Below are 26,682 nucleotides of genomic sequence, written 5' to 3'. Positions count from 1 at the left end.
GAACCAGGTTCCCCATCAGGCTGCCCAGAATCACCTGTACAACCCCAACACCAGGTATGTCTTTAAGCCCCAGAAGGATTGTAGAATACAGGAGTTAAGCCTTCACTGCTGCTCCTGCCATGAGCAGATGACCATACTGAACATCCATAACTACTTCTCTTTGACACATCCTCCCAAATGGGGAGAAATAGTACCTAAAAGGCAAGAATAGCAGCATAAAGGCCCCCCTCAAATAGATCACACCTTGGCTGATGGACCCCAGGGCTTTAACCCAGTGAGCTGAGGAGTGCCCCCCAAAGTGCAAATGAGCCTATAGGAAACAGCTGAGGGCTAAGGCGGGGGTGGGCGGGGAGGTTGTCTTCCTCCTCACCCTCATTAGAGGACCTGGTCTACCCCTGGTGTGCCCTCTTTTTGTTCCTAGGCTGGAGAGGAGCTGCTCCTCCAGGGCTTGTGGTAGGGGTGATGAATGGAGCTCACTCCTCTAGGAGTCAGCAGTAAGGGAGGAGAGGGGCAGAGCAGTGCCCTCCCTCCCCTGCATTCTGGGAAGATGAAAGATGAGTCAAAGAAGGCTCCAGATGATGGGAACGTGCTTGCTATCCAGACTGGTAAGTTTTGTGTTTTTCTGCTTTCCCTTCGTGTAGTTTTTGGAGGGAAGATGGTTGAAGTGAAGGGAGCCAGTGTAGGTAGAGGAGATAGTGATGTGCATTTGTATGGAGCGAGAAAAGTAAGTAAAGCAGAAAGCTATTCAAGGGCTGCATTAAGAGGTTTCTAGTTCATGAAGTTTTTTGGATTTCCTTTTTTTTTCTCTAATAACTGGAAGTTGATTTGTTTTCTTTGCTTGTCAAACTGTTCTTGAGGAGTTCTGGCTGTGTGTTTGCCCCTTTCCTGGGGAAAAACTAGTGGTGATGACTGTAGAGACCTCAGTGTGAAAGGAGGAGGGTGGATGAGAAAAGCTGTAGGACAACAGAAGGGACAGAGGTGAGAAATAAGCAGCCTTTCCTTTGAATGTGAAAGCTGGTGTAGGTTGGGAATCATTTGAGAGGTCTTCTGTTATGAATTTGATGTTTACTTACTTGATTTTTTTCTATGAAAACTGCAAATCATTTACGTCACAAGTTCTAGATAATAGAAGATACAAACTGCAGCTTGGGTAATGGGGAAGCCAAGGTTGTAACTATTTTTCCTTAAAACAGTGCTGTGTTTAAGAGGAACAGCAGCTATTGCAAATAGCTGTGGGAAAGAAATTTCCTTGCTGTTGTTCACAGAAACTCCTTGTGCCTCCTGTGGTAGTGCAAGATTGTGGGTAGAGTAATGCATAATCTGTTAATACTGTGAGATTTTCCTGCCCTGGTGAAGTTAAGTGTGTGAATAGGAGATGAGACAACTATGATACCTAAGAATTTTTACCTTATTCCTGTCATTCCCTGAGATGCGAGGGGATAAATAAACTGCCTAGGGAGCTGTGAGCACTTTGTCAGTAGGGGTAAGGCCATGGGCTGTGCAGTGTTGCATTGGGCAACTGAACCCAGCTCCTTGGAGACACATGGCAGGTAAAAGAACTGTGGGGACAGCTCCCGTGCACTGTTTCTTCATCCACTTTGGGCAGCCTTTGAGCCAAGCATGTTACATTTGGTTTTGAACAAATGCTGGTGGGGCAATGGGAAGACTTCTCCAGTTGCCCCAGGAGTGATGGTCTTCCTGTGCTTGCTGTTTCATCTAGATAGACCTCGATGGGTTGAGCTGACTCATGAATGGGAGGGGTGTGGAAGTTTGTATATAAGAGATATGAAGGAAATCGAACATCTGATCCATTTCTCAACTGAGGCATTAACTGTGAGCTAGAGGCAGCTGAGAAGAGCTGAAGAAGAAAATGTTCCTGGGCAGGAAATGAGATATGTAGGAAAATCTCCTCCAACCACTGAGGCTTCTGATGCTGTTGGGAAACAAAAGCAGCCTTTTGGGTGGGAAATATTTCCTCTGAGATGTTTTACTGACATGATGTTCTCCTGTGTGGAGTGGGTGTATGGTAACATCTCTATCCTCCCACCTAGGGGTGAGGTGCTGTTGTCTTGGATGTGGAGCTGGATTAGCAATGGGCTTTGCCCTGTGCTTAGCTCTTATGGCAAGATATTTCTCTGTTTCTGCTGCTCAGGGCTTGATTTGAGGACAGCTGCTGTGAAAAGCAGCCCTTGAGCTGTGCTAGGGTCCCCTGCTTTTGCTGGGGGGAGGGTACAGAGCAGCCAGCTGTCGTCCTCTCAGGAGCTGTAAATCTCTGCACAGCTATGGGAGAAAATGTGAAACTGAACTTCCCTACAGTTTAATCTTCAAAGCAATAACCTAATTTGCTGAACAGCTGTGAGATATGGAGCTGACCCTGAATATCAACTTGTCTCCCTGCCCTGCAGTGAATGAGAGCTACAGTTCAAAAGCCACTGGCCCCTGTTATCTCCTGTGATGGATGTTCCCTCCTGATGAATGTCTCCTGTGATGCCATGTGCTGTCCCCACAGATCAAGTGGCGGGTGAGAGTCACATGGCAATCCCTAGGAGAGGCACTGGGAAGAGGAGCAGAGATTTCTTTCATAAATTGATTGGTTGTTACAGGAAAATCCCTTTCAGGGAAGTGGAGGTTGGGAATCTTCTAATTAAGTGTATCCAGCTGGGCTCCTCTTCCTATGAAGGCAGGAAGGATATTCAAAGCTGGTTTTTTTTCTTCCCAAAGGGCTCAAAGTGGTTGTATTTTTGGGGCGTTCTTTTGGTGGTGGTGGTGGTTCTTAATGATTTTTCAAGAGGAATTGAAAGTCCAACCTTAAAATAATCCCTGCCTCCCCACTGGGATAAAGCTTGTGCATCATCTGCTTGGTCTTGGTGTGCCAGTCCTGTTTCCCTGGTTGCTCTATCCCTGAAAAACCCACTCCAAATGCTCTGATACTTAACCCATTGACCAATCTTAACTGTATTTGACAGAATTAGATGTATCAAATGCATTTGTTCCACCTTACTCAGTGATTATTTAGATTGTTTCTGTAGCTCTTATATCTAATAAGAGAAATCCTTAATCCCCAAGGCTGAAGCTTTCTGTAAAACTTCTCAGCAAAGAGGGGGAATCAGAGCTGGCTCCTTGATTTCCTTCCCATTTACAATCCCCCCCCTCCTTTGGCAGAACTGTGAGTGGGTGCTGCAAGCCCTCTAATCTGCATTGCCATGCAATCAGACCTTCATCCCAGTGATGAATCCCAAATACTGCTCCTAGCTGGTGCCGTAGATGATCAACAGAACCTGCTGAAATCTCCTACTTCATGCACACATGAGTGCATCTTGGCTAAAGCCTTGCTCAGAGACAACTGGAGCCAAGCCCTTCTCCAGTCCCATAACTTGCTGGCATTGATGTAGAACTGACTCTTTGAGTCTTGCTCTCCCGGAAGAGAACAGGGTGAAAAGCAGGTGAAGTAGTGTGTAATGTAGCTGTGCCAGCTGTATGCTTATGGCAGGAATCGAGATAAGGGACATGCTGATGTACTCACACAAAACACATGAATGTAGGAGACCCGAAGGTGCAGGATCTCATATGGACTGGGATCTCATGGGTTTATCTGGGTCAAGAGGGAGGCTGATGTGATCACAAGGCCATAGAGAGAATGGTTCTTGAGGGGTAAAACAAGCCACTACTAAATTCATTACTAAGAGAAGTGAGCCCGATTGCCCCCACTCATGTTGGATTTTTTTGGTTAGCTTTCCTGGAAGGAAGGTTGCTGAGTTGTAGGTTGTTGCAACTGGTACCTGCTGACCTCTGCCAATGAACTGAGCAGAGATGGACTCAGCAGCACAGCTGAGCAGCACCCAGTGCATGTTGAAGAGCAATATGGCTGTGGGAGCCCCCAGCCACACACGTGGTGTTGCAGGCGAGATGATGTATGCTATTGGGAATTGGATCTGCCATGCAAATGCTATGGGTAGAGCAGCTTGAAGGGTCTGCTGGGGCTTGGAGACAGCCCTTTGCATGTCTCCCCTAAGTCCTGGCAAGGGGCTGAGTCATCCTCGTGTCTGGGGCCATCTGATCTTTCTGTGGCTCTTTCTGAAAAGTTCTGTGCAGTTGGAACAAATGGATGTATGTTCCCAGGAAAAAAAAATGACATCAGCCATTCCCATAAGCGGAATTGAGGCCAAAGCCTCCAGATGTCATGCAATGCTTTTTTATCTCTGTTTGACTATAGGAGTGCTTCCTTAACAATCCGCGGCTAATGAATAGAACAAAATGTAGAAATCTGCACTGGGTTATGAAGAAATGAATGTGTTTTTAAAAACGTAATGCATGTTGACATGGGTGTGTTAGGGCTTGTGGCTGTATCCATCCAGGCAAGGGGTATATTAATAACACATGGTGGCTACGAGTGGTGCCTGTAAGACCAATCTAACATAGCCTATAGGTATCCAGCCCTCAACATCCCTTCTCAGCATGTGCAGCATATGTCTGTGGATGGCAGCTCTCCTCCTGTAGGCAGTACTCGTGCTGCCTTGCTCTTGCTCCTCCAGTGGCAAAGCAGTGTGTGTCGAAGCCAGTTAGCTGAAGGACTGGTCAGGACCCACTGCTCCTGCTGTGAGAACGTCTTTATTGCTGACTTCCTCATGCTAATCAAATCAGGCTTGTTGCTTAATTTAATTGAAATAAAGAGGGATCTGATATGTGGCATCTGTCAGCAACATCAGAAGGAGGTAGGGTTGTGATTCATGTGGTAGGCAAGAGCATCTGAAGTATTTCCTAGAATGTTATATTTCATGGGAAATGCCTTCAATTAGATTTGGGTATTTCCACACTTCCTTGCCAGACTGGGAGCGGGTAGCTCAGCTTGATGCTAGTAAGGAATATCTCCTTTGTGAAATTAATAAATTACCTGGCCAGGCCTTCTGTGTTCACAGTTGGTTTCGCGGTATCTTCTTTAAAACGCAACAACGTGCTTATAATTTGTAATGAAAACTAATCTGTGTAGCTCATAGCATGGGGTCCGTATTTTTGAGTCTAAGAGGATGGAGGGGTGATTTTTCTTTTCCCCCATCTGGAGTATTGGCTGAAATGAGAATGGATGAAACAGGGAGGCTGAAAGATGTCCAACTTAAGTGTTGGGGGGAACTCTTCACCAAGAGGATGGTGAGGCCCTGGCACAAGCTATCCAGAGGAGCTGTGGCTGCCCCATCCCTTGAAGAGCCCAAAGCCATGGATGTGGCCCTGGGCAGCCTGGTCTGATGAGGGAGGCAACCAGACCATGGCTGAGGCTGGATGGACTTCAAGGTCCCTTCCAACCCAAGCATTCTGTGATTCTGTATGATTCTAACTACAGTATACCAATGGTGACATCTCACTGTGAATGCTGTTGAGGATTCAACCTCTACCAGTTGAGCTTGATGCGACATCCAGCTCTGATTGTCTTCCTGGTTGTGTTACAAGGAAGAAGAAAAGGAAGGGTTTTCCTGGCAACTTTTCTTATACTGACTTAAGTTATCAAAAGGAGAACTGCAGATAGCCACTGTAGCACTCTAGCAATGGGAAATCCTGATGGGACAGCTCTATTTTGATTCTGCCAGGAGCCTATTGCAGCTTTAAAGCTTAGATCGCCCAGTGTTGGACATCACTTGTGTGCTGGAACAATGCATGAACTCATCGTTGTTCGAACTGAAATGCAGGCTGACTTGTTGGGAGCTCTTTTTTTCCTCCTCTTAGTCATGTAAATGTTTTATGAAGTGAGCATAAAGTCAATAAACACTTCCTGTTTAACAGCTGCCTTGTGAGAGATGCCATACAAAACCACCAGATCTCTCACCCAGCACACAGCTTATCGCTGGTTCCCTGCTAAGCACAATATCAAAACTCGTCAAGTAGGAAAATGTATTCCAAACTTAAAGAGAAAATAAACTCATGCCTTCCTCTTAATGATGCTGCATGGATTATACAGCAACGCAGCATACTGAAATTGCTCTGAAATTGGATTTTGGAGCCAGCTGAGCTGCATATCCTGATGGGAAGGCTCCTGGGGAAAGCTGGTCTGCACCTAGCATGGAGAGCAGGCACCCAGCATGTTTCTTTTCTTGCTGCTTTTCAGTGTGACAAATGAAATTTGAATAATTGCTATGTAAACTGAGAGCAGTGGTTGAATCTGAGAGGGCTGAAAAACATGTGCTTCTCAGCTTTGTTTTCTCTGTTGCTGCTGTTGATTCACGTCAATAGTGGCTGAAATCTTAATACTGTGGAATACAGCAAGCGTTTCTACTTTAAAACTAAAAGGTATGCCTATTTGTTTTCCAGGATTTTATGGAATTGCAATTAGTGTAGTCAAATTGGGTAGAGGCTTGTGGTTTGCAAGCGGTATCAGTACTTACAGCTTCTGTCTGCAATTGGCCAAGGCAATCCGTAGGTCAGAGAGCGGGTTCAGACATAATGTTTGATACGACATGGGGAAATGGTTTCAATCTAAGAGAGGGGAGACTTAGATTGGGTATAAGGAGGTTCTTTACAATAAGGGCAGTGAGGCACTGGCACAGGCTGCACAGAGAGGTGGTGGATCCCCCATGGAGACACTCAAGGTCAGGCAGGATGGGGCTCTGAGCACCTTATGGAGCTGTGGGTGTCCCTGTTCATTGCAGGAGAGCTGGACCAGATGGCCTTAAGTGTCCCCTCCAGCTCAAAGGTTGCATAAGTGATGTATGAATTCAGGTCCTGACCTTGGCTCTCCTATGTGAGCTGTTGGCAAGTATGTCTAGCACGCAGTGGGTTTGCTTTGGTCTACTTGTTCCTCTTGGTTTCTTAGGTTGCTGGGAGATGATTTAATATTTTCATTGTATTAATCTATATTATATTACCTTTTCTATATTATACATTTTTTCTTGTTTCTAGATCTCAACAATGCTTTCCTTTGTTTAGTTGAGGGTAGTGGACCTTGTGGGAGAGAGATTACACCTTTGCTTTGCTCAGTCGTGTGAAACATTGTCTGAAAGTTGCACCTATGAAGCAGGGAAGGGAGGATGATGACTTAGTTAAGGGGAACGCTATTATTTTATTTCTTAATGATTGTGAAATTGTGCGTGTGCCTGTATCCTAAGAAAATGATGATTACCTCCAAGGTGTCTGGGACATTTTTTGGTCAGTAGTGCAGCTGCCATCATCTTGCTCTTGTGCTCCTGTTCTAGGCTGGGCTGCTGAAGCATTGTTGCTTGAGAAGCTTTGCTGGGCAAACCCTGGTTTTCCCACAGTTTTGATGCTTTGCTCCTCTAGTAGATAACTGCATAGGATGTGTCTTGCAGGGGAACCTCTTCTCAGCCCCAGTGATTGCTCTGATGGAATGTTACAGGTGATGACCTCAGCACTTTGCCCCATGAGGGAAAGGTGAAGTCAACCTCAACAAGCAGCCTCTAATGTAGAAGAAGTTTTATTGTTCTGAGGTTCCTTTCTACTGCTGTAGTTAAAATTAAGGGCCAGACTTGAAAAAACACCTTCTGAAAATACTGCGTTTTACAGTGAGGGCTACTCTGTGAACAGGCAGCAAAAGCACTTAGGGATGGAGCTGTCAGGGCACGGCTTTGTCTGCATGACTGCTTGCTGCCTAGTGCAGATCTGAACTTGACTTGGGCTGGGCTCTCTTAGTTCATAGGATATCTGCCCAATAGCTTCTCAAATCAGTTGGAGACAGACAGACTCCTATCTCTGCAATGTGCATAGGAAGGCTGGAGAAGGGTGGTGCTGACAGCACCCTGGCCCTTGCCAGGAGAGTGATGTGTGGTCGTGGTGAGTCTGAAGATAGAATCTGATCCCCATTTGGATGTGGTGAGGTCACATTGAAACAAGAACGGGCATCTGCTGACAGCAGAGCCACTGTTTCACAACTCCTGTCTCATCTGAAGGATGGATGATTACACCAGGACACGTGATGCTGGAGCCTGAAGAAGCCTCACTCACTCCTGAATGGCTTTCAGTCTTGCTGCAGATGCAATCTGATGGAAATGGCTTGCATGGCAGTGGGTAAATGTCCCTTGGTTCCATTCCCACCCAGAGGAGGGACCAATCTGGTGTGTTTAATGCTCATCTGGCTGTGCAGCCTGTCTCCTGATGCCTGTTGGTGATACCATCAGATGTGTAGGCTCCAGAAACCCTATGGCATGTCCCAGCTAGCTGCTCTCACTGGCATCCAGCTTGCAAACTGCAGTGCTCTGAACCAATGCCCAGGAGACCAGTAGAGAGTGGCTCCAGGACAGCAAGCAAGCCACAGTCTAGCCTTGGTTAACACTTTTCTGTTTCATGTCTGTGTTTACAGCAGCCCCTAATTGTGTGGCTGTTTGTGATCTTTTATCTGCTGTTGTGACACTCCCAGTGCAACCATGCACATCTCCAGAGGTCAGTTCATTTCTTGTTCATCTCTTGCCTCAGAAGGCTGCTGAAATCTCCACCAACTTTTTTTTTTGTCTGGGGTTGGAAAGTGCTGTTACCTTGTCCACAGCTCTTAAACTTGGTGGCTTCCCCATCTTGTAGAGACTCAATGTCATGGAGGTCGTACAAAGAGGCAGTTGAGCAGTGCTCATCCCTTCCCAAAATTTCTTATCCTAAGCAGAAGCAGTGTCACATTCTTCTGAGGACAAGACCTAGGAAAGTGAATATATTTCTCTGCTGTCACTATTGCTTGCTGGGGACTTGCAACATGTAAATGAAGGATTTGCAACTCAGAGTGTGAAAACAGATGCATAAAAACAAAAAGCCACAACCTTGCCATGTTCTCTGTAGGTGGACTGGGTTTTCTTCCCCTTGCTGTCTTGGAGGCTTGTGCTTTGTCTCTCTGTGGTCACTATCTCTTGGTAGGGAAGGCCAAAAGACCAGAATTGACCAGAAAGACCACTGGCTCCAAGTCTGAGGGCTTGGAGCAAAGGAGATGCCATGGGAAGGTGCACACAAGCTCCTTTGATTGTAGCTCCCTTAAGAGGCAGGGCAGGAGAGCTGTGCTGAAGGCTGTGGGAGGCTTTGCACAAGCAAACCTGTGCTCCAGCAACACTTTGCCTGATTCTGAGACTCAGCTGAGGTGCTTGATGAAGAAAACACACGCAAAGTTCTCTCATTCCATTGTTGTCTAAGAGCTACCCATCCCCAGGACAGCTTTCTTGCAGTGCCAATGCCAAGGGAACAAACTTGTGAGATCTTCTCTTTGGCTGTCTTGCAACTGAAAGATAAAAACCCACTGATAGTATCCTTCTAGCTTTGTTCTGCACAGAAGTACCTGCCTTGAGGTCAGTCCAGGTAAAATTTCAGGCCTGTTTTTTAAATTATCCCTTGGGAAAATTAGTTGTTTGTTCTCCTTCTGTGACGTGACTCACCAGCAGCAAGAATGGCAAAAAACGATGCTTCCTACAATGTGATTGTTGTGGATTTGTGAAGGATTGAGAAGTCTGGAGTGGAATTGTACTTGACCTGTTTGGCTGCTGTACTGAGTGGGAAGGGACTTAATTTTTTCCATTTCTTGTGCAAAAGATAGGAAGTCTTCCATTACTTTAACTCTAGAATGGGGCTGGAAGGCCTCCAGTCCACTTTCTCACTCTAAGCTGAGCAATATTTAGAGCTAGTGCTGGCTTTTAACAGCTCTGTCCAGATGAGCTTTGAGTACATCTGAGGACAGGAGACCATTCCACCTTTGAGATCCTGATCCAGTGCTCAGCCACTGTCACTGGGGAAAATAAACACTCAGTATTGAACTGAAACTCAATGTGTTTGTTGTCCAATGTCTATTTGCTGTGTGCCTCCAAAGTCTGCCTTCTATATTGCCTTCTGTTAGGCAGCTACAAGATGGCTACTTAGTCATTTCTCCAAGGTTTCACTCCACTTGGCTTCTTATGTAAGCCAGTGAGCTCAGGACTAGACACATTGCTGATGTGGTCTCAGCAGTGCTGGAAAAGGGCTGAAATTGGAATGAAAGTTGGTATGAATCCACTAAGGACAGGTAATGATACTGGTTTGCCTTCTCCTAGAGGTCAGCGCCTTTGGCTCTTTGTTGTTTGAGCAACCATTTTTGTGTTCATGTCAATGGAGGTGTCCATTAAGAGATCTCATCCACGATGAGCAAACCCACAGCTCTAGCTGTTTCTCTGGATTTTGCAGGATCAGGAAAGCAGCTAATGGCATCCTCTATGATTTCAACAGTAACAATAAGCTCCCCACATCTCTGGCATCAGCATATTCTTTCAGTAGCTTTGCATATTGGCATTTCCCCAAATAACTTGCTTCCTGCTGTGCTCCTTTAGGAGAGATGACGCACTTGCTTGTGAGGGAGGTGAACTGATGCTCAGGCAGCTCACTCTTGTCTTGTATGAAGGTGATAAACAAAAGGTTTAAGTTAACAGCAAGCAAGCTGTATCTTGGTACTGGCTTTGATTAGTCATAATTGAAAGGCATAAATTTTTATGTACCAGCTGCTGCTTTAGCACTAAAACAATTGGATTCTGCAGGCAATTAGCCTGTTGACTCCTGCGTTGAAGGCTTTCACCTGGATGAGCACTGAGGGCAGAGGGTTCCTCTGGTTATTTCCTGGATTCCTTTGCATGGAGCCAGGCTCATTCATGTGGCAGCTTTGCTTTGGCTCTGATTTGTTTCCTGATCTGGTGGTAACTTTGGCATTACGTAGGCTTCTTTCAAGTACAAGTGTCTGAGATCTCATTAGGATTGCAATGGAGTTATGTAAATGATGCTAGGACAATAACAGGATGTCTGAACCCATGAACAAGGACACATTAAGGTTGTCAGTGCTTATTTTTGTCAGGAAGTCAGGCTTTTATCCAGGTGTAGCTCATCTTTGATGAGAGGCTCAGGCCTCAGATTAACATATCTGCCTATATTCAGTTCTCTAGTGGTTCAGCATGAGTCTGGTTTCTCCTGACGGTTTCTCTGTAACACTCTGCAGTTCCAACTTTTCCTTTTGCTGTCCATTGTTAATGGGTTTCTGCTATGGTTCTTCCACTCCCAGAGGAGTGGGTCAGAGGTAGTCCCTTTAGAGCAGGAGTGATGGGACATAGCAGTCCCACCAATCCTGACTACCAACACATCTTGGTGTGCTGGTGACAATTGATTTGCAGTAAGGCTTTGACACGTGAATAGTCACAACCTCCATGCATCTACACAAATGTACATCAATATCTTTGAATGCTTACTTGTGCAAAATGATCCTTGGATTAATGCTAGGGGCTGCTGGTTTGTGAATCTCTGACAAGCCCCCAGTGCAAGGAAGACATAGAACTGTTGGAGTGGGTCCAGAGGAGAGACATGAAGATGATAACATGGTAGGCTGTGCTCTTAGATTAGCTAGGTTTTATGTAATGGTGCCACGTGTATCCTTCTAGCAACCAGCTACAGCCAAATTTGACAGGTTTTCTCAAAGGAGTTAAGCATCTCCCTCGCTGCACCTCTTTTTAAGCCGTGGAAAAGACTTAAGTAGCATCCATGCTAAAGGAGGTTTCTTGCACTATACTGGATACTGAGGAATTCACATGTGGGATTTTTGCTTGGTTTGGATCCCAGGGTTCATTCAGTCACTTGACTTTATTCTGTTCTTCAGAGCTGCTTTTCCCCGTAGTCTCAAATACTGTAGTACTTCATCCTAAGTTCTGTTGCCACTTTTAACTAGCCCACCTCAACACACTGTCATCATCTTAGGTGCATGCTGGAGGAAACCTTGGCTAGATAGCAGTTAATCAGACTGAAGTTCTTAATACTATGCTGAGGGACCTTTTGCCCTTGGCTGGTATGCTTCCTGTTTAAGGATGGTACATGACTGCATAGCAAAGCTTGCAGTATAATGCAGTTGAGATGAGATGAGCAGGAAGTTACGCTGGCATTCCTCCGTGAACTTTAGCTGCTGATATTGAAGCATGTGTACCAAGCAGATAGCACCCTGCAGCCTATTTGGAAGAAGGGTATTTTTGCGGGCTCCCTGTCCTATTTTCATGAAAATGGATGCATCCAAGCCTTGAGACCTGAGCGTAGGTTGATAAGCCTAAGAGACTTGCCGGCTTTGAGAAGAACGACTGAAGTTGGAACTGAATTATCTCCGAGGTCCCTTCCAACCCAAGTCATTCTGTGATTCGATGGCAAAGCCTTTCTCTGTGCACACAAGTACATGTAAAACCATAGGTGACATGAGGATAGGCTGGGAGCTGAACCTTCCACTGAGGCTGATATCAACTGATGCTCAATTTTGATGGGGTAGTATCTATTTGTAAGAAAAACTGGAAGTGGATGTGGTTGGGGTTGTTCTCAAGTCTGAGAACTTGCTGTAATTAGGGCAGATGACAGTGCAGTTCTAAGAAACAGGGAAGCAAAGGAAGAACATTTCATCTGTCTACCCTGAAAGACAGTATGTGCTTTAGGAACTTATTGCATGAGTACAGAAAAACCGGTGGTGTGGTTTAGCAAGTCTATTCATAAACCACTGCAGCTAAATCTCTGTTAATAAGATAAATCTGTTAACAAGATGATGTTAAACAAAACCCATCTAGGGGGAAAGAAGCTTCCTTCTTGTTTCCTTTCTAGTAAGGAAAAGGTGGTAGTGAGCTGCAGTGACCCTCGTTAGGCTGAGGGATGGATGTAGGATTGTAGGTGTCTATGTTTATTGCAGGGCAGCTGGATTAGATGGCCTTTTAGGGTTCCTTCCAACTCAAATATTTCTATTGAATCTAGGCAGCACCAGATCCATGCTTGAAATGGGAAAAGAAATTTGGTGAAGACAGGGAACGTATATACTCCTTAAAGCTCAGTTCTTCACCTTCAGCCTTCTGATTGATATTTCCCTCAAGGATAGGATTGGGATTGTTTTAGAAACAGAAGCTGATATAAGGTTTCGGTATCTCCTGAGGAAAAAATGCATATGGAGTGAAAGTAGTACCCCCCACTACTTTCAGTGATTGAAAAGCAAAGAGATTATCATTTTAGCTGGATGCAGTGTACCTGTATCAGCATCACCAGGTTCAGAGGGTGTCCTCTTTGCCTTTCTGCTGGGCTTACTGACTTGATATTTACAGGGCAGGTTTTAAAAGGGGCTTGCTGTGCCCAAGGTGATCTTGAAGAACCCATCGAAGTTGTTTCTCGCCTTTGGGTATGAGCTGACCCTTCCACTAAAAGGCAGAAAGTGGGAGAATGATTATTCTAACTGATGCTGTACTTAAAGCACGAGGCTATAGAATATCTAACAAGGGCTCTGCCTGGTTTGGGGATCAAAAATCCTCATTTAGGAAAGCAATCTCATTGTAAACCAGCCCTTAATGTCTGTGTAAAATGACACCAAATCCTGTGAACTTGCAAAGGGTGAAACTGAACTGGTAGGGGCAAAACTTAGGGGTAGACTCTCATTCTACTGAGGCTTCATTACCTTTCTGCAGGCTGTTAATTCAATAAAGCAGTGTAACAGATCCATTTCTGCCTCGCTTTCAGATGCTATCATATGCTTTTATTGTCCCCTGAATAAGGTAGGGAAAACTTTGTGTGTGTGGATGGAAACTGGCAAAGGCTACAAAACAAGATAAAAGCATATAAAATTGGCCTTAAGAGTGTGGGCTGATGGAGGGGGAAGAAAGATCTATGGGATCAGAACTGAGGTTACATTTGCATCATGTGCACCTTTAGCTGTTCACACTTCAAATTTTAAAGCACTTGTTAAAATTCTTCATCTTCAGCTCAGAAGTGAGGCTGAATACACCGCAGAAACCTAGACTCTACAGGAAGAGGTGGTGGGCTACTCCTGGTGAAGGATAGACTTTTCTGCTTTAATCATTGATATGGCATGGATTAGAAGCAGGCATGCATGTCATTCACCAACGAATGGTGGAGATCTTGGATACAGTAATTGTCTTTGCCTGGGCCAGTGCACTTCATTTCATTTTAAGCATGGAGTGTCATTGGTGGATGGGTCCTTCATCCAAATGCTGGAGACCTCAGATGAGCATTTGGTTGTAGCTGTATTAATTAATAACCTTTGCACCCTGCATGGCTCATGTACAATGGAGTTCAGGCTCTTGGTACTATTTAGACTCCTCATTACAGCGTGCAATCTCGACAGTGATAAAACCACCTGTGGTTGACTTGATGCCCACAGCTCCCGTTTTCCATTTCTGTCCCAAAATGTAGGGAATAGGAGCTGAATAATCAGATACAAGGTTATACAAATGTTAAATAAGGTTCAGGAGACACTGCTGTTTCAGATCAGCTTCCCTTGAGCATAATAGTGCCCAAGACACAACCTCATACCAGACTGTTTAAAAAAAAACACACACAGGCCACAAAAAGATGCACTCTAAAACACAAAATAATGGAATTAATGCTGTCTGTTTTATTGTTGAATAATTAAGTCTAATAATTATAAGAATATTCTTTCACTTAAAATTGGGAAGCTTACAGAGGCCAATTCCTGCCTGCTGCTGTGAAAGTGTTTCTCCATGTCCTCCATCAGCAGGTATGCATCCCCAGAGCTGCTGGGCAGACTTGGTACCTTAACATGAAGGCCTCCAACTGCAAATGGATTCTACAGTTGGGCAGCTCTGGTGATCTGTTGGTGAAAGCATATTTTGGCATCACCTTTCAGTATCTGAAGGGAGAGAGTGCTGTAAGGAAGAACGGGACAGACTCTTCAGTAGGGTCTGCTGTGATAGAAATGGAATAGAAGAGGGGAGATTGAAGTTGAATGTAAGGAAGAGGTTCTACAATAAGGGTGATGAGGCACTGGCACAGCTTGCCCGGAGAAGTGGTGGATGCTCCATCCCTGGAGACACCCAAGGTCAGGCTGGATGGGGCTATGAGCACCTGACGGAGCTGTGGGTGTCCCTGTTCATCGCATGGGGGTTGGACAAGGTGACCTTTAAGGGTCCCAACTCAAATGATTTTATGATTTAGAAAAAAAAAAAGAAATATATGAAATGGAGTTTCCTCAAGACAGAGGCACATCCAGTGGTAGACTCTGTAGATGATGTCTTCTTATGTCAGGACTGACATCTTGTTGTGAGCCTTTGGTCTTCCCAAGCTGCAAAGCCTACTGGCATCAAACCTGGGTTTTGAGTCTTCTACGGTCGCTGTTCCTCTAAGTAGATCTCCCACTGCTGACAATTGTTAATCATCTCCCATTCCTCGTTACCTCCTGCCCACCCCATACCTACTTCCAATTTTGCTCATCTGAGCCCAAACCCTCGAGTCTTAAATTCTGAAGTCTCAGGGTTGTTGAGCATATGCAATTTAGTTGCCTTTTTCTGCTCCCCTCAAAAGGCTTATAATTTGCCTAGATTTTCAGCGATGACAAAAATTAAATTTGACACAAAAAGCTAGCCCCTGCTCATTAAAGCCCCAGTTCTAAATCATGGGTCCAAGGCTTTTCAAAAAAAAGTCACCAGAAATTGAACAAAACAATGTGTTTATTCCCATGCTGCTTTCTGAGAAGCAGTTGAATGCACATGTTCCAAAACAACTCTGCCTGAGGCAGAGCCGGCTAGCATGCAAAGTCCTATCTTGAACAGCCGGGACTTGGTGAATTTATAAGCAACTGAAAACAGTACTGGGAAGGGTTAGGCAGCCTTAATAACATTGTCAGAAGATGAAGTCTTGGAAGGAATATTATCTCTTTAAAAAGTCTCCTTTAAAAAATGAAAAAATCAAGCCCTGCTGAATTCCCCTGGGAACGTGATGGATTGAATTCAGACTTGCCACACTCTTGCACAGACCTCCACAGACCCCCACATAATTCCTGTTTAAATAGCCCAGTATTCTTGAATCTACCACAATAGCACAAAAGACAAATGGAAGTGATTGTGTGCTTGCGAGTCTATTTTCTTTAATGGATGCATTTCAGGGGTCATGGGCCATGTGGCCCTCCCTTAGATATACAATCAGACCCTGAAAGAACATTGTCTGCTGGAGAACTTCCTCTGACACACCACCCTGCTGAAACAGCATGACAACAGCCATGTTTCATTTTTCAAAGGGCTGCGTTCAGCCAACTTTGTAATTAGGACAATGAGGAATACGTATCTCTAGAGCTGCGTGCCTTTTAACAGTTGATTTATTTTTAAGAATGGGTGTGATTCGACAACTTCTTAAAAACTTCATCTCCTACTGTCTGTATCTTAAGGAATAAGCCTGGTGTTGATCTAGTGATTCTTTAAATGGAAGGCCAGACTTGGCCAGCTTCACTGTTTTGAATGTATTTTTATCAGTGTTACACCAGTGCCTGCTTCTCGAGACTTGCTCCTTGGCCTCTCTATTACCGGCAGCTTTGCAGTGTGTTCGTCTGACCCGTTAGAGCAAGCACCTTGCAATGGAGATGTTTCCTGTGAGAGGTTAGTGACCTTTGTCAATCTGCGCATGAGCTCCCCGATGGCTGAAATGCGTGCCCTTGTGCTGGCTGGAAGTGCTGCAAGGGACTGCGTGCCCTCAGTTTGGGGAGCTGAGGGGAAGGGAGGGGGTGCATAAAGCTCTGGGGCTTTTGTTGCCTGCCCTCCATGGATAGGGGTGTATGGTGCATATCTTCTCGGTGTGCTTTCCAAGTATTTTTTTTTCCTGTTTGGCAATTTTTTGAGGGTTGTAGCATGATAATGACTTTGGTAGTTCCAAGGATCCTCGCTATGCCCTTGCCTGGAAGGAAAGAGGGAAGAATGAAGAACCAACGGGCTGTTGTGATGCTCGTCTGGTATCTTTCATTCTAGGGAACCCCTTCTGCTCTTGCTGCTTTTCAGTGCTCTACTGGAGCATGAGAGATCCCTGCTTGGATCCTCTTCTATGCTAAGGCTTTCATAGGAACATAGAATCCTTAGAATTGGAAGGCACCTTTAAAAGCCATCTAGTCCAACTCCCCTGCAATGAACAGGGATGCCTACAGCTCCACCAGGTGCTCCACCAGGTGCTCCATCCAGCCTGACCTTGTGTGTATCCAGGAATGGAGAATTGACGGCCTCTCTGGGCAACCTGTGCCACTGCCTCACCATCCTAATTGTAGAAAACCTTTTTCCTTATATCCAATCTAAATCTCCCTTCTTTTGGTCTGAAACCATTTTCCCCTTGTCCTATTACAGTAGACCCTGTTCAAGAGTTTGTCCCCTTCTTTCTTATAGCCCCCCCCAGATACTGAAAGGCCACTTTCTGTTGCCTTGTTTCCATACTTGGAGGTGCTGATGACAGACTGCTTTTCCTGGGAGCACACAATTAGTTTATGCTGGAAAGCAGGAGATGGAGCTGGAAACACAGCTAGCCTCAGGATTTTTCAAGCAAGTGATCTTGTATGGTCTTGAGTTCTATCATTTCAGCTGCTTCCCTCCCCATCGGAAATGTCCCTCAGAGTTTCCTAAGATTTTGGTTCTTTGTGTATAGAATCATAGAATATCCTGAGTTAGAAGGGACCTGTAAGGATCATGGAGTCCAGCTGCTGGCTCCACACAGTGCCATCCAAAAATGACACTGTATGTCTGAGAGCGTTGCCCAAATGCTTCTTGAGCTCCAGCAAGCTCAGTGCCATGACCACTTCCTGGGGAGCCTGCATAGTGATGGCGTTCGTGAGTAGGGGTGTGCTGATTGTGCTATTGTGTTCAAGTGCAGCTGTGTTCAAGTGAATCCCTACATCTTGCAAGTGCATCATCTCATACTCTTTCACTCATAGATGGACTGAGCCTTTAGGGCTGTTGTTTTCCATTATGCAGCCTAGGAGGTACATGGAAGCCAAACACAGAGATGAACAAAGTTGGCCTTCTCCTCCTTGCCCCTTTCTACCTGGTGTCTTCAGAATTAAGCTATGTTTACTGACAAACCAAAGTTGCTCTTAGCATCTTTGGTGGGCAGTGTCTCCCTGATAAGCCCTTGAAGGGTCTTGCTTGTGATAATGTTCCTTGGTGCATGGCGTGGGCGAGCAGCACTGAACTCACGACAGAGCTCCATGGTAACAAGCAATGGGATTAACAAGCAAAATAGCCAGTTCTCCTGCTTGCTAGCTCTTATTTAAAAAAAAAAAAAAAAAAACAACCCTGGAGCTGGAGGAGCTTGTGCCTGGATCTAACGTTGTCTGCATTCAAACTCAAGCTGTTGTGCCACCAGCTCTTTGTGGACATGGTGATGGCATCTACCTTAATTCTGCTCCAGGTGTTGCAGAGACCTTTGGCACGCTTGCTAATCTCTATTTCAGATAGACAATCTAAAAGTTCTTACCATTAGTGTAGGATGAGGAGCAAGTAGAAACAAGTGTAAGGAAATTTTTTTTTCAGTCATTGCATTTCCAGGTCCTTGCTGCAGTGTGGCAATCACTGGCAAATGTTGGTGAGGTCATCTCCTCAGCTTTCAGTGTACCCTGTACTGCTGAGAGACAAACAAGCTTCAGAGAACAAGTGCGTAGCTCTCCATGCTCTTGAATTGTTGATCTAGAAATCATTCAGTTTAGGAGCTGAAAGAGTCAAGCATTTCCTTCAGGTGGGAAGGTAAATATCTGCAGGTTGGAAGAGATCAGGGCCTCAGCTGGCCAGAGAGCTGCTTGCGATGCAAAATCCTGTCTTTAGGTCAGACTTCTTTGCTAGCAGTGCATTTGAAATGTTGAGTTGATTCAGCCTTTCTGTCCTCCAAAGGGAAGGGATATGTCATCATATAAGTATTGTATACTGGAGGTGATGAATGTGATGGGAAAACAAATATGGACACAAAGTACAACAAGCTGAGGTCTGAGGCTGTCTTTCTCCTGGGTTCAAGGTTAGCAGTGTAGGATTGGCTTAAGAGGAGTAGAAAAAGCTAACCTCTGTGATGTTAGCTCTGACAATGCATTAAGTACTTGTTTCTGACAAGACTTTTTTCTGATAATGAGGATCTTTTAGGCTGACTGAGGAACTGTGATGAGCAATGATATTGCTCCCTACTGAGTTTTGTCTAAATGTACCTATGACTTCCATCTTAAAATCACAGAGTCATGAAGGTTGGAAAAGACTATTAAAATCATCAAGTCCAACTGTCAACTCTTCACTTTCTTGATGTTAAGGGATGGAAATCTTACAGATAAGATGCCTCTTCTGGGAATGCACTTGGGAGAGAAACTTTTTCTGTATGAGAAACTTGGATAGTTTTCCCTGCTGAATGACCTGAGCTTTTTCTTAAAATGGCTTTTTCTGCATACTTTAGGATGGCACTTAAATAACACTTTGTCTCAAAAGTACAGAGCGGGCACTCAATTCACTGTAACTCTTAGGAAATGAAGTTCTGGTGGTCAGCAGAAAATGTGATGCTTCTGTATTTGAGTCATTGCACCTGAAATAGTAAAAGAGGGGAGATTTGGTAGATAGTTAGGCAGCCCAAGTGTGACACAGTTATCTAGCATGTCCAGTACAGGCATAGGGAACTAGAAATGATGAACACTAATTCCCTGAGGCAGGTTTCTATTAATGTGACTATTTCTTGAGTAATTTTCAGCTGTAGCTCTTGTCTGAGACTCTTCTATGTGGATATATGAAATAGTACATGGTGTACTGGAGATGGATAAGTGCATTGCAGGGAAGGGCTGTAAATACACTGCTCTGTGTTCCTCCCCCAGCAGACGAGGGCTTAGAACCAGAACTGCCAAAATGTGGATTAAAAACTAGCTGTCTGAGGATGCTACTTGTTATGCTCGAGTTGCTTTGAAACGAGCACAAACCTTTTCCTGTGGCAAATCCCCTTTTGGCAGAAGAAGGGGTGGATTTCTTTAAATGCCAAGGTCCCAGTCTAATTGGCATCCTCATCGTTTCATCAACATTGTGTCTGTGGGTGACAGCTCCTTTCTCCCAAAGGAGGGTAGTGTGGGTAGCAGTTACAGATCTTGTTTGTTTTTCTCATTCCCACGATGGTAACCTCTTTCTGACAGCTGGTACTAACATCTAGTTAGCTTGCTTTCGTTCTCTTTTTGAAAACACAATGCTTTTCAGATCCTTTACGAAGCTAAAAAAAAAAAAAACAGATTCAGCACTAATTCCTGTATGTTTGTGTTGATGCTTACTGATTTCCCCTGTTTTGAGTGGGATTGAGTTTTGGTGCTGGTCTCTTTGAGGGCACTGTAGTGCTCTAAGTCCCTCTCCTCTTCCTCTAGCTGTTGTTAGTCAAAAGCATGAATTCTGCTGACATATCAGTAAGCTGTCGCTTTCCTGCAGAAGTAAATTCTGATGTCTGAGGCCAACTATCAACCCAAGCTCTGAACAGTTTTATCTTCATCACCAGATGCTCCTATTCCACCAGACACCCCCCCTGTTCAGGTTCTCCAGGGTCCCCTGAGTGCTGTGGGTCTCCCATATATTTATTGTTCACAGTCTTTGAAATGTAGATTTTTCTGTTCAAATTTCATCCTCCTTGAAAAGGGATGGCTTACTTGTCTAGGTGGATTCTTCTTTTGTTTGCTTTTCCTCATACACAGGCATCTTAAGGCATTTCTCCCTTACGATGCATGCAGCTCACCTAGGAGCTAGGAGACATGTTAATTATGAATACCCTGAGGTAGTCAGGTGAGGAGTTTAGTGCTCTTTGGGAATAAGAACTTATGGGCATGTGACTCTAAAACAAAGCAGATGGGAGCTGAGACTCTTAAGAAAGTCCAAGTGCTTAGAAGTAGACATAGTTCTGTTTTCACCTTTGAATGTCAGTAGGTGACAGCATTGCTGTAAATTAATGAATCTGTGCATGGAACATCAAGACCCAGGAACTCAGTACTACAATATCTTGACTAGCTGCTCTAAACTGCGTTCTCTATTTTGTCCATGCCACTGATGCTGTGTAGTTCAAGTCCAGCAGAATCTCATTAGAGATCCGGGAGTCTGTGCAACATGAGTATTCTCCTTTGAGGCAGAAGTGGAGTGCATTAACGAAACAAGCTTTGCAAAACTACTAGAGGTCCCGTGGCTTGCTCTGGGAGATGTGTGACTTATTCCTTGGACAAATACCAGCTGAGTTGTGCCTGTTGGCAAGCTGCTGAGACTCACTGAGAAAATGTCCCCCTTCGCCCCATGAATGGCTAGGTGGATCTTGATGTGTTGATGCTGGACAGTTGTCTTCCATCAGAAATAATGGGAAGCATGATGTGGGCAGCGTTGCATGGACAGTTGGTGGAACAGAGGCATGGGTAACTCTGACTCTGCCTTAAAATCCACATGCAGTTTAAGATTTACTGGAGAGCATTAAAATGTCACGAGTATGCCATGGTCACTTGGTCTCTCCAGCTTTGCAGATGAGAGAATGTGAGAATGACATGTTTTTGGAGGAGTCTTAAAGAGTAGGCTGCTTTGATATTTAAATATGTATCCATGGAGGCGGGTAGTTGTGTGTGTTGGAGGAGAATGCGTGTTTATTTGCTTGCTTGGACGATTGTTCAACCCACCACTCGTAGCGTGAAATATGAATTTGGAGAGCAGCTAATAGAATGGCTCCAGTGGCTGGGAGCAGATGTGGGGTGGGGCGTGTGGTCTCCAATGTGTATTTAACGAGCTCTGTTTTAAAGATTGGATATAGAAACACAGCTATGCATGTAACCCTTACAAGGCTTTGACTGTTGGATTCTTGCTTCGTTGCAATTCTAGTTAAGCTTTTCACTTCTGATCATCTTTGGTGGCTTTTGGAGCCTTAGCTTTGCTTGAATGTCTAGAGGCAAAGAGCACTGCTTTGCCTCAGTGGGGTGAGATGAAGCAACCTCTTTCCTGAGTGATAGCCCTCCAGCAGCTCTTTGCTCATTGACTTCTGACATCGGATAACAAGGTTCGCTCGACCTGACTTTGGGCTAATAGGTATGCAGCCCAGCCTCAGATAAAACATGCTGCGTGTGTACTGTATTACAAAGGTTTAGCTGCCTCCAGACTCCAGATAAGAGCCAATCTGGCAATAACAGCTTAAAAATGAATCTATGGTAGGATTTTTTTTATGCTGTCTTGTTATGAACAGATACAATCTGTCTGCTCTATGCAAATACTAGCAAAAGCAGAAAGGGAGATGGAGGCAGAAAGCCAACACCCACCCTGTTTTGTCTGTAAGAATTTCATAAAATAAATTGTACTGGGTGATAGACTGAAATATCTGCAAGTCTGCTTTCACTGGAAAAGGGTGGATGGGAAGCACAAACAACTTGAATAGCCCTAATATCTTCTTGACTTCTGCATACACCGTGGATAGGCTAGAGTACTTGTCTGTGAACTCATGGGTGCCCTCAGCATTAAAATCAGTGCACGCTGGCTAGTTTCTGCCTAAAACTGTGGCCTGTAGGTCAATCTGTGAGGGTGAATGCAGAAGTTAGAAAGGAAAAATGTCCTGATTGCGCTGGTCACTTGTATCTGAGGTAAAAATCACTGATGATGGAGCTGTGGGTGTCCCTGTTCATTGCAGGGAGTTGGAAGAGACCTTCAAAAACCATCTGGTCCTACTCAAACGATTCTATGATTCAAAACAATAACGCTAATATCTGCTAATCTTAGCAGTCATTATCATAATATAGAAATGTTGGTATCACCTGAGCGCTTAAATTTTACTTCAAGGCTCCCACAGCAATAAGCTGTATATCTACTACCTAGCACTTAAAAAAAAAAAAAAAACCAAAAAACAAACAAAAAAAAGGTATCTGAAATTCCCTGTAGGTAGTTGACATCTAGTTCATCCCACAGGTAGATGCAGCAAGAACTTGCCGACCAAAACCATCCTGATCCACCTTAATAACTGTCCCTCAGTTTTCTCAGCCATCTGGGCCTTGGGGATGTTTTCCTTCCCATCCCTTATCTTCTGGGGGAGAAAGCATCAGCATTGTGGCTTATGAACTGCTGTAAACCAACGGTGTTCCCTGTTCTCCTGTCTATTTGCACATCTACTCTAGCAGTGCTGATGTGGCTTTGGGATGCTTTGCTCTCCCTGTGAGCCTTCCTCCTTCACGGAGTAGTCGAGGGATGACCTCTGGCTGTACATCTTGCAGGATGCCTCAGAAAACTGATGCACCCAGATGTGGTAGCATTCCTACCATCTTCTCTGGCAATGGCATTTCTCTCAATCCAAATGTACTTTCAGATGAAAGGTATGTCTTTGAAAGAAAACTTAGGCTTTAAGCACTGCAAAAGTACTGGTGGCTTGCAAGATAGATGCAGAAAATTGAGGTCTGCCATGTGAGTAAGTTCTGCTAATTAAAAAAAACATCTGAAATTAACCCTTGGGATAAACATCCTGTGTGAGAACTGGAATGTCCCTTTTTCAGAGACACGGTGTTTAATCTCTCAGGACTCTCTCTTGGGTCACACAACTTGGCAATTTGTAGTAGATCTGAGAGACTTTTGAACTTGGCCTCTGGCAACTCTTTCTGGCTGAACGTCCAGATTCACATCTGAGGGACTTTCAACTTGGAGTGCGTGGAAAATTCAGAACTCACCCATCTGTAATCTGAAACAGTGAGAGTTCAGGCCCAATTCAGACAGCTTTTTGTCAAGCTGTCCTGCTCATGGGTTTGATGGCCAACTCATGCTGCGAGCCTGTAGGCTAAGGTGGTGGCTTGGAGGCGGCATGAGAAATGGCTAGGGTAATGATGTGTGAGGTTGGCGAGGTTGAGAGGCCTAAATCGTGTGTAATGTCACAGGAGACTTGCTATGAAGCAACAAATGTCAGAGCAAGGCCAAGAGGAGCGCTAGCCAGAACTGAGCAGAGTAGACTGTGCGTACCTATTCTGCACTTCATCTGGTTGCCTTATAAAAGCCTGGTTGTTGCATGGTGGTCGGCATCCTCGGCAGGCTGTTCATGGCTTTTCTGGCTGTAGAAATATGATGTCCCCAGAAAGGCCTCCTGACACTCAAAGGCACTCATGCTGGGAGATGTCAACTCTCTGAAATGTTCTTTTGGTGGGGGGGGGGGAAAGCAGAGCTCTGCAATTGAATTCAGCCAAATTCAAGATGTGTAGAACAGGAATCCTACGGTGTGGGACAAAGCGGGACATGCTGTGCTGTGAGTTCTGCTGGGGTTTCCTTTCTTATTAAATGACTTAACAGAAGGAAGTCATAACCCACTCACTGTTCCCTCTTTTGTCTGGAAGAGTTAACTTTGTAGCACAAAAACCATCTGGCACAGAAGAGTGACCGCATTGGGCAAAATGTAGAAATTCATTTGCTAAACGGTGACTTTCTTAGGGGTTTTGTGGGGTGCCTCTCTCTAAGGAGAAACTCTTATGTTTCTCCTTATGTTTCACTATTATGTTTTTTTTTCAGTTGTAGCCAAGTCTATTTTGACAAATTCAAGATGTTTATCATGTGTGGCCTTGCTATAGTCTGCATTAAAATGCAGCTGCCTATTGAAATGGCCATGGACGCCTTGGCTTTGGCCACCTTTTAGCTTGGGAACGAGGATGCACGTCAGGATGGCGTGGACAGGGGGAGCTGGGTGTAACACACTTAAAATCATAGATTCATTAAGGTTGGGAATACCACTAAGATCATCAAGTTCAACCATCTAAGTTCATCTAGTCGCTAACAGTGAGCAAAACAGATTACACGCCTTATCTAAACTCTAGGGGAAAATTATCTAAACTCTAGAGGGGGGGAGAAAAAACCACAGACTGTCAAAGCCTTAGTGCTTCCCTTCGAGCTCTCATCAAGAGGAAGATAACCAGAGAGCTCATCCAGCTCCAGCTAGAGCAGAGGTGTAGCGCCTGCAGCCAGAACACAGGAAAGATGTTGGTGGCCCTGGTTGTGCAAGAGAAAAGGAGGAGCCCAAGAGGCATCATGCAGTGGCGCTGGGTTAAAGGCTCCAAAAAATGAGCTATATATACAGAGAAATTTTAAATGGAGAGAAATTGATGGCAGAGCTGCAGAGGTCTTGCTTCTGTCTGTACCTGCTCAGACCTCCTTTATCTCAAACTCAGGGAGGTTGCACAAACTATTTTTTGGGCAGCTACAGAAAGCCTATTACAGATCTACGTGCTTAAAAAGCAGCAGGTAAAGAAAATCTGTGTGCCTCTGCCTTCCTCTGGATGGATGAAAACCTAGAGAGCAGCTTTCAAAGGCGTGCTGTGTGCTCCCATGCTGCCTGCCTCAATATTTCTAAGAACTGAGTGATGTGAGCAGGCTGTGTTTGCACTGGGAGTACTGTGACACTCAGAAGTGACACCCTTAATTGGGATCTGCCTTATGGACCAACTCATTCAGCAATAAAACACAGTGCTTCTTGCACACAATTCCTGATTTATTTTAATTTTTTTTACCCCCCAAAGGCCAGGAAGCTCGAAGTGAACGTGCTGTTCTCGGCTGTGGCTTTCTTCCCTGCTGGTGCTGGCAGAGATGGGCATTGTCCCAGCATTCACCCCTCTGCGGGTGATAAAGAGCCAGGGATGAGGGGAGTCAGGCTTATCTGGGTGAAGATTTTGGGGAAGGATCATCCAGATGCATGAGTGATATAGAGTGCAATGAACTTTGCTCCCATTGCTCTATGCACATCTTGAACCCAGGCAAGCTTCTCTATCTGTGCCTCAGTTTCCAACCATTTTTATTTTGAGGTTGGGAGAGGAGGAGTGAAAAACAGCTGGCGCTTCTCCCCAGGAGATGCTGAAAGTCCTAGTCACTCTTTCAAGTGTTCTTACCACTCTTGTGGCTTTGCTTCTCTGCATGACAGCCCTGGAGCCATCTCTGCCATGGGTAATAGGTGCAAGTTGAACCAAAATGCTGCAGCGTTCCCCTGGCCAGGGCTGACAGCACAAACAACTTCCCCTGCATGGCCAGGAAGCTATTGAGCAAGGAGCTTCCCCTTGAGCTGCTTCTGGAGGCAGGGGGAGGGAGTTCTTCCTGCACAGGGATGCCTTCTCTTTCTTAGCTCTCTTCAGAGAAGCTGTGCAGCTCAACTCTGTATAACTCCTGTAATGGCCTTAACTTGTGCCATAGGGTGTTCAAGTTGGATATTAAGTTTTTTCCCAGAGAGAGTGGTCAGACATTGGAATAGGCTGCCAGGCAAGCAATGGAGTTACTGTCCCTGGAGGTGTTCCAGAGCTGTGGAGATATGGCACTGAGGGACATGGTCTGTGGGCATGGTGGGGATGGGTTGGTGGTTGGACTTGATGGTCTTAGAATGAAGGTTGAAAAAGACATCTTTGTTTGGGCTGATGTGTGGAAGGGGGGAAATCCCTTCATCCCTCTGAGTTGGGATGAAGAAATATATATGCTGGAGGTGAAGTGGCTGCAAAGCAGTGGGGTGGGATGTGGCTGTGTGATGCCTCCTCTACAGTGGAGGATGGTGATGGTGGGGTTGGTAAATGGTATGAGAGTGCCAAAGAATGCCTGAGAGTTCTTTCTGCCTTCCCCTTGGAAGGGAGAGGTCTTGAGTGGGCTGTGAAGAAGGTGGAGAAAACTTCTCCTAGTGCAAGATGACTGCTGTTGCTTCATAACTCATTATTAGCACACCATGCTGCTGATATTTTAATAGGAAATGAGGTATATGTGTGGTGAATGCCATATAGGTTGGATGAGGTGTTATGTGTTGGGATGTGGACAGGAGCACTTGCTTTCTATGCAGGTGAAGCAAGAGGGAGGAAGGCTTTGAGGACACCCTGGAGAGCTCCTGCGCTTTTCCTGTAGCAACCCTATAGGAGTCACAGCTTCCTTCATGTTTCATAGCTTAGCGAAGTGGGAAGTGGCCTGTGTTGGCATGTCAGGGGTTCACAGCCCTTAGGAGCTTGACATGGTGAGGAGTACTCGT

At 45.0% G+C, this 26,682-nt stretch overlaps 1 protein-coding gene across 1 annotated transcript in view; it reads left to right on the top strand.

The window, feature by feature from the left end:
* Positions 355-26,682, top strand: part of SLC4A11 (solute carrier family 4 member 11) — a 134,293-nt gene continuing 107,965 nt past the window's right edge. The window contains exon 1 of the mRNA XM_021394893.1: positions 355-605. Coding sequence (XP_021250568.1) covers positions 467-605 — 139 coding nt within the window. The 5' untranslated portion in view covers positions 355-466. The remainder of the gene's footprint in view (positions 606-26,682) is intronic.

The sequence above is a fragment of the Numida meleagris genome, chromosome 4, assembly GCF_002078875.1.
Source record: "Numida meleagris isolate 19003 breed g44 Domestic line chromosome 4, NumMel1.0, whole genome shotgun sequence".
Classification (NCBI taxonomy): domain Eukaryota; kingdom Metazoa; phylum Chordata; class Aves; order Galliformes; family Numididae; genus Numida; species Numida meleagris.
This window is presented reverse-complemented; position numbering and strand designations above follow the sequence as displayed.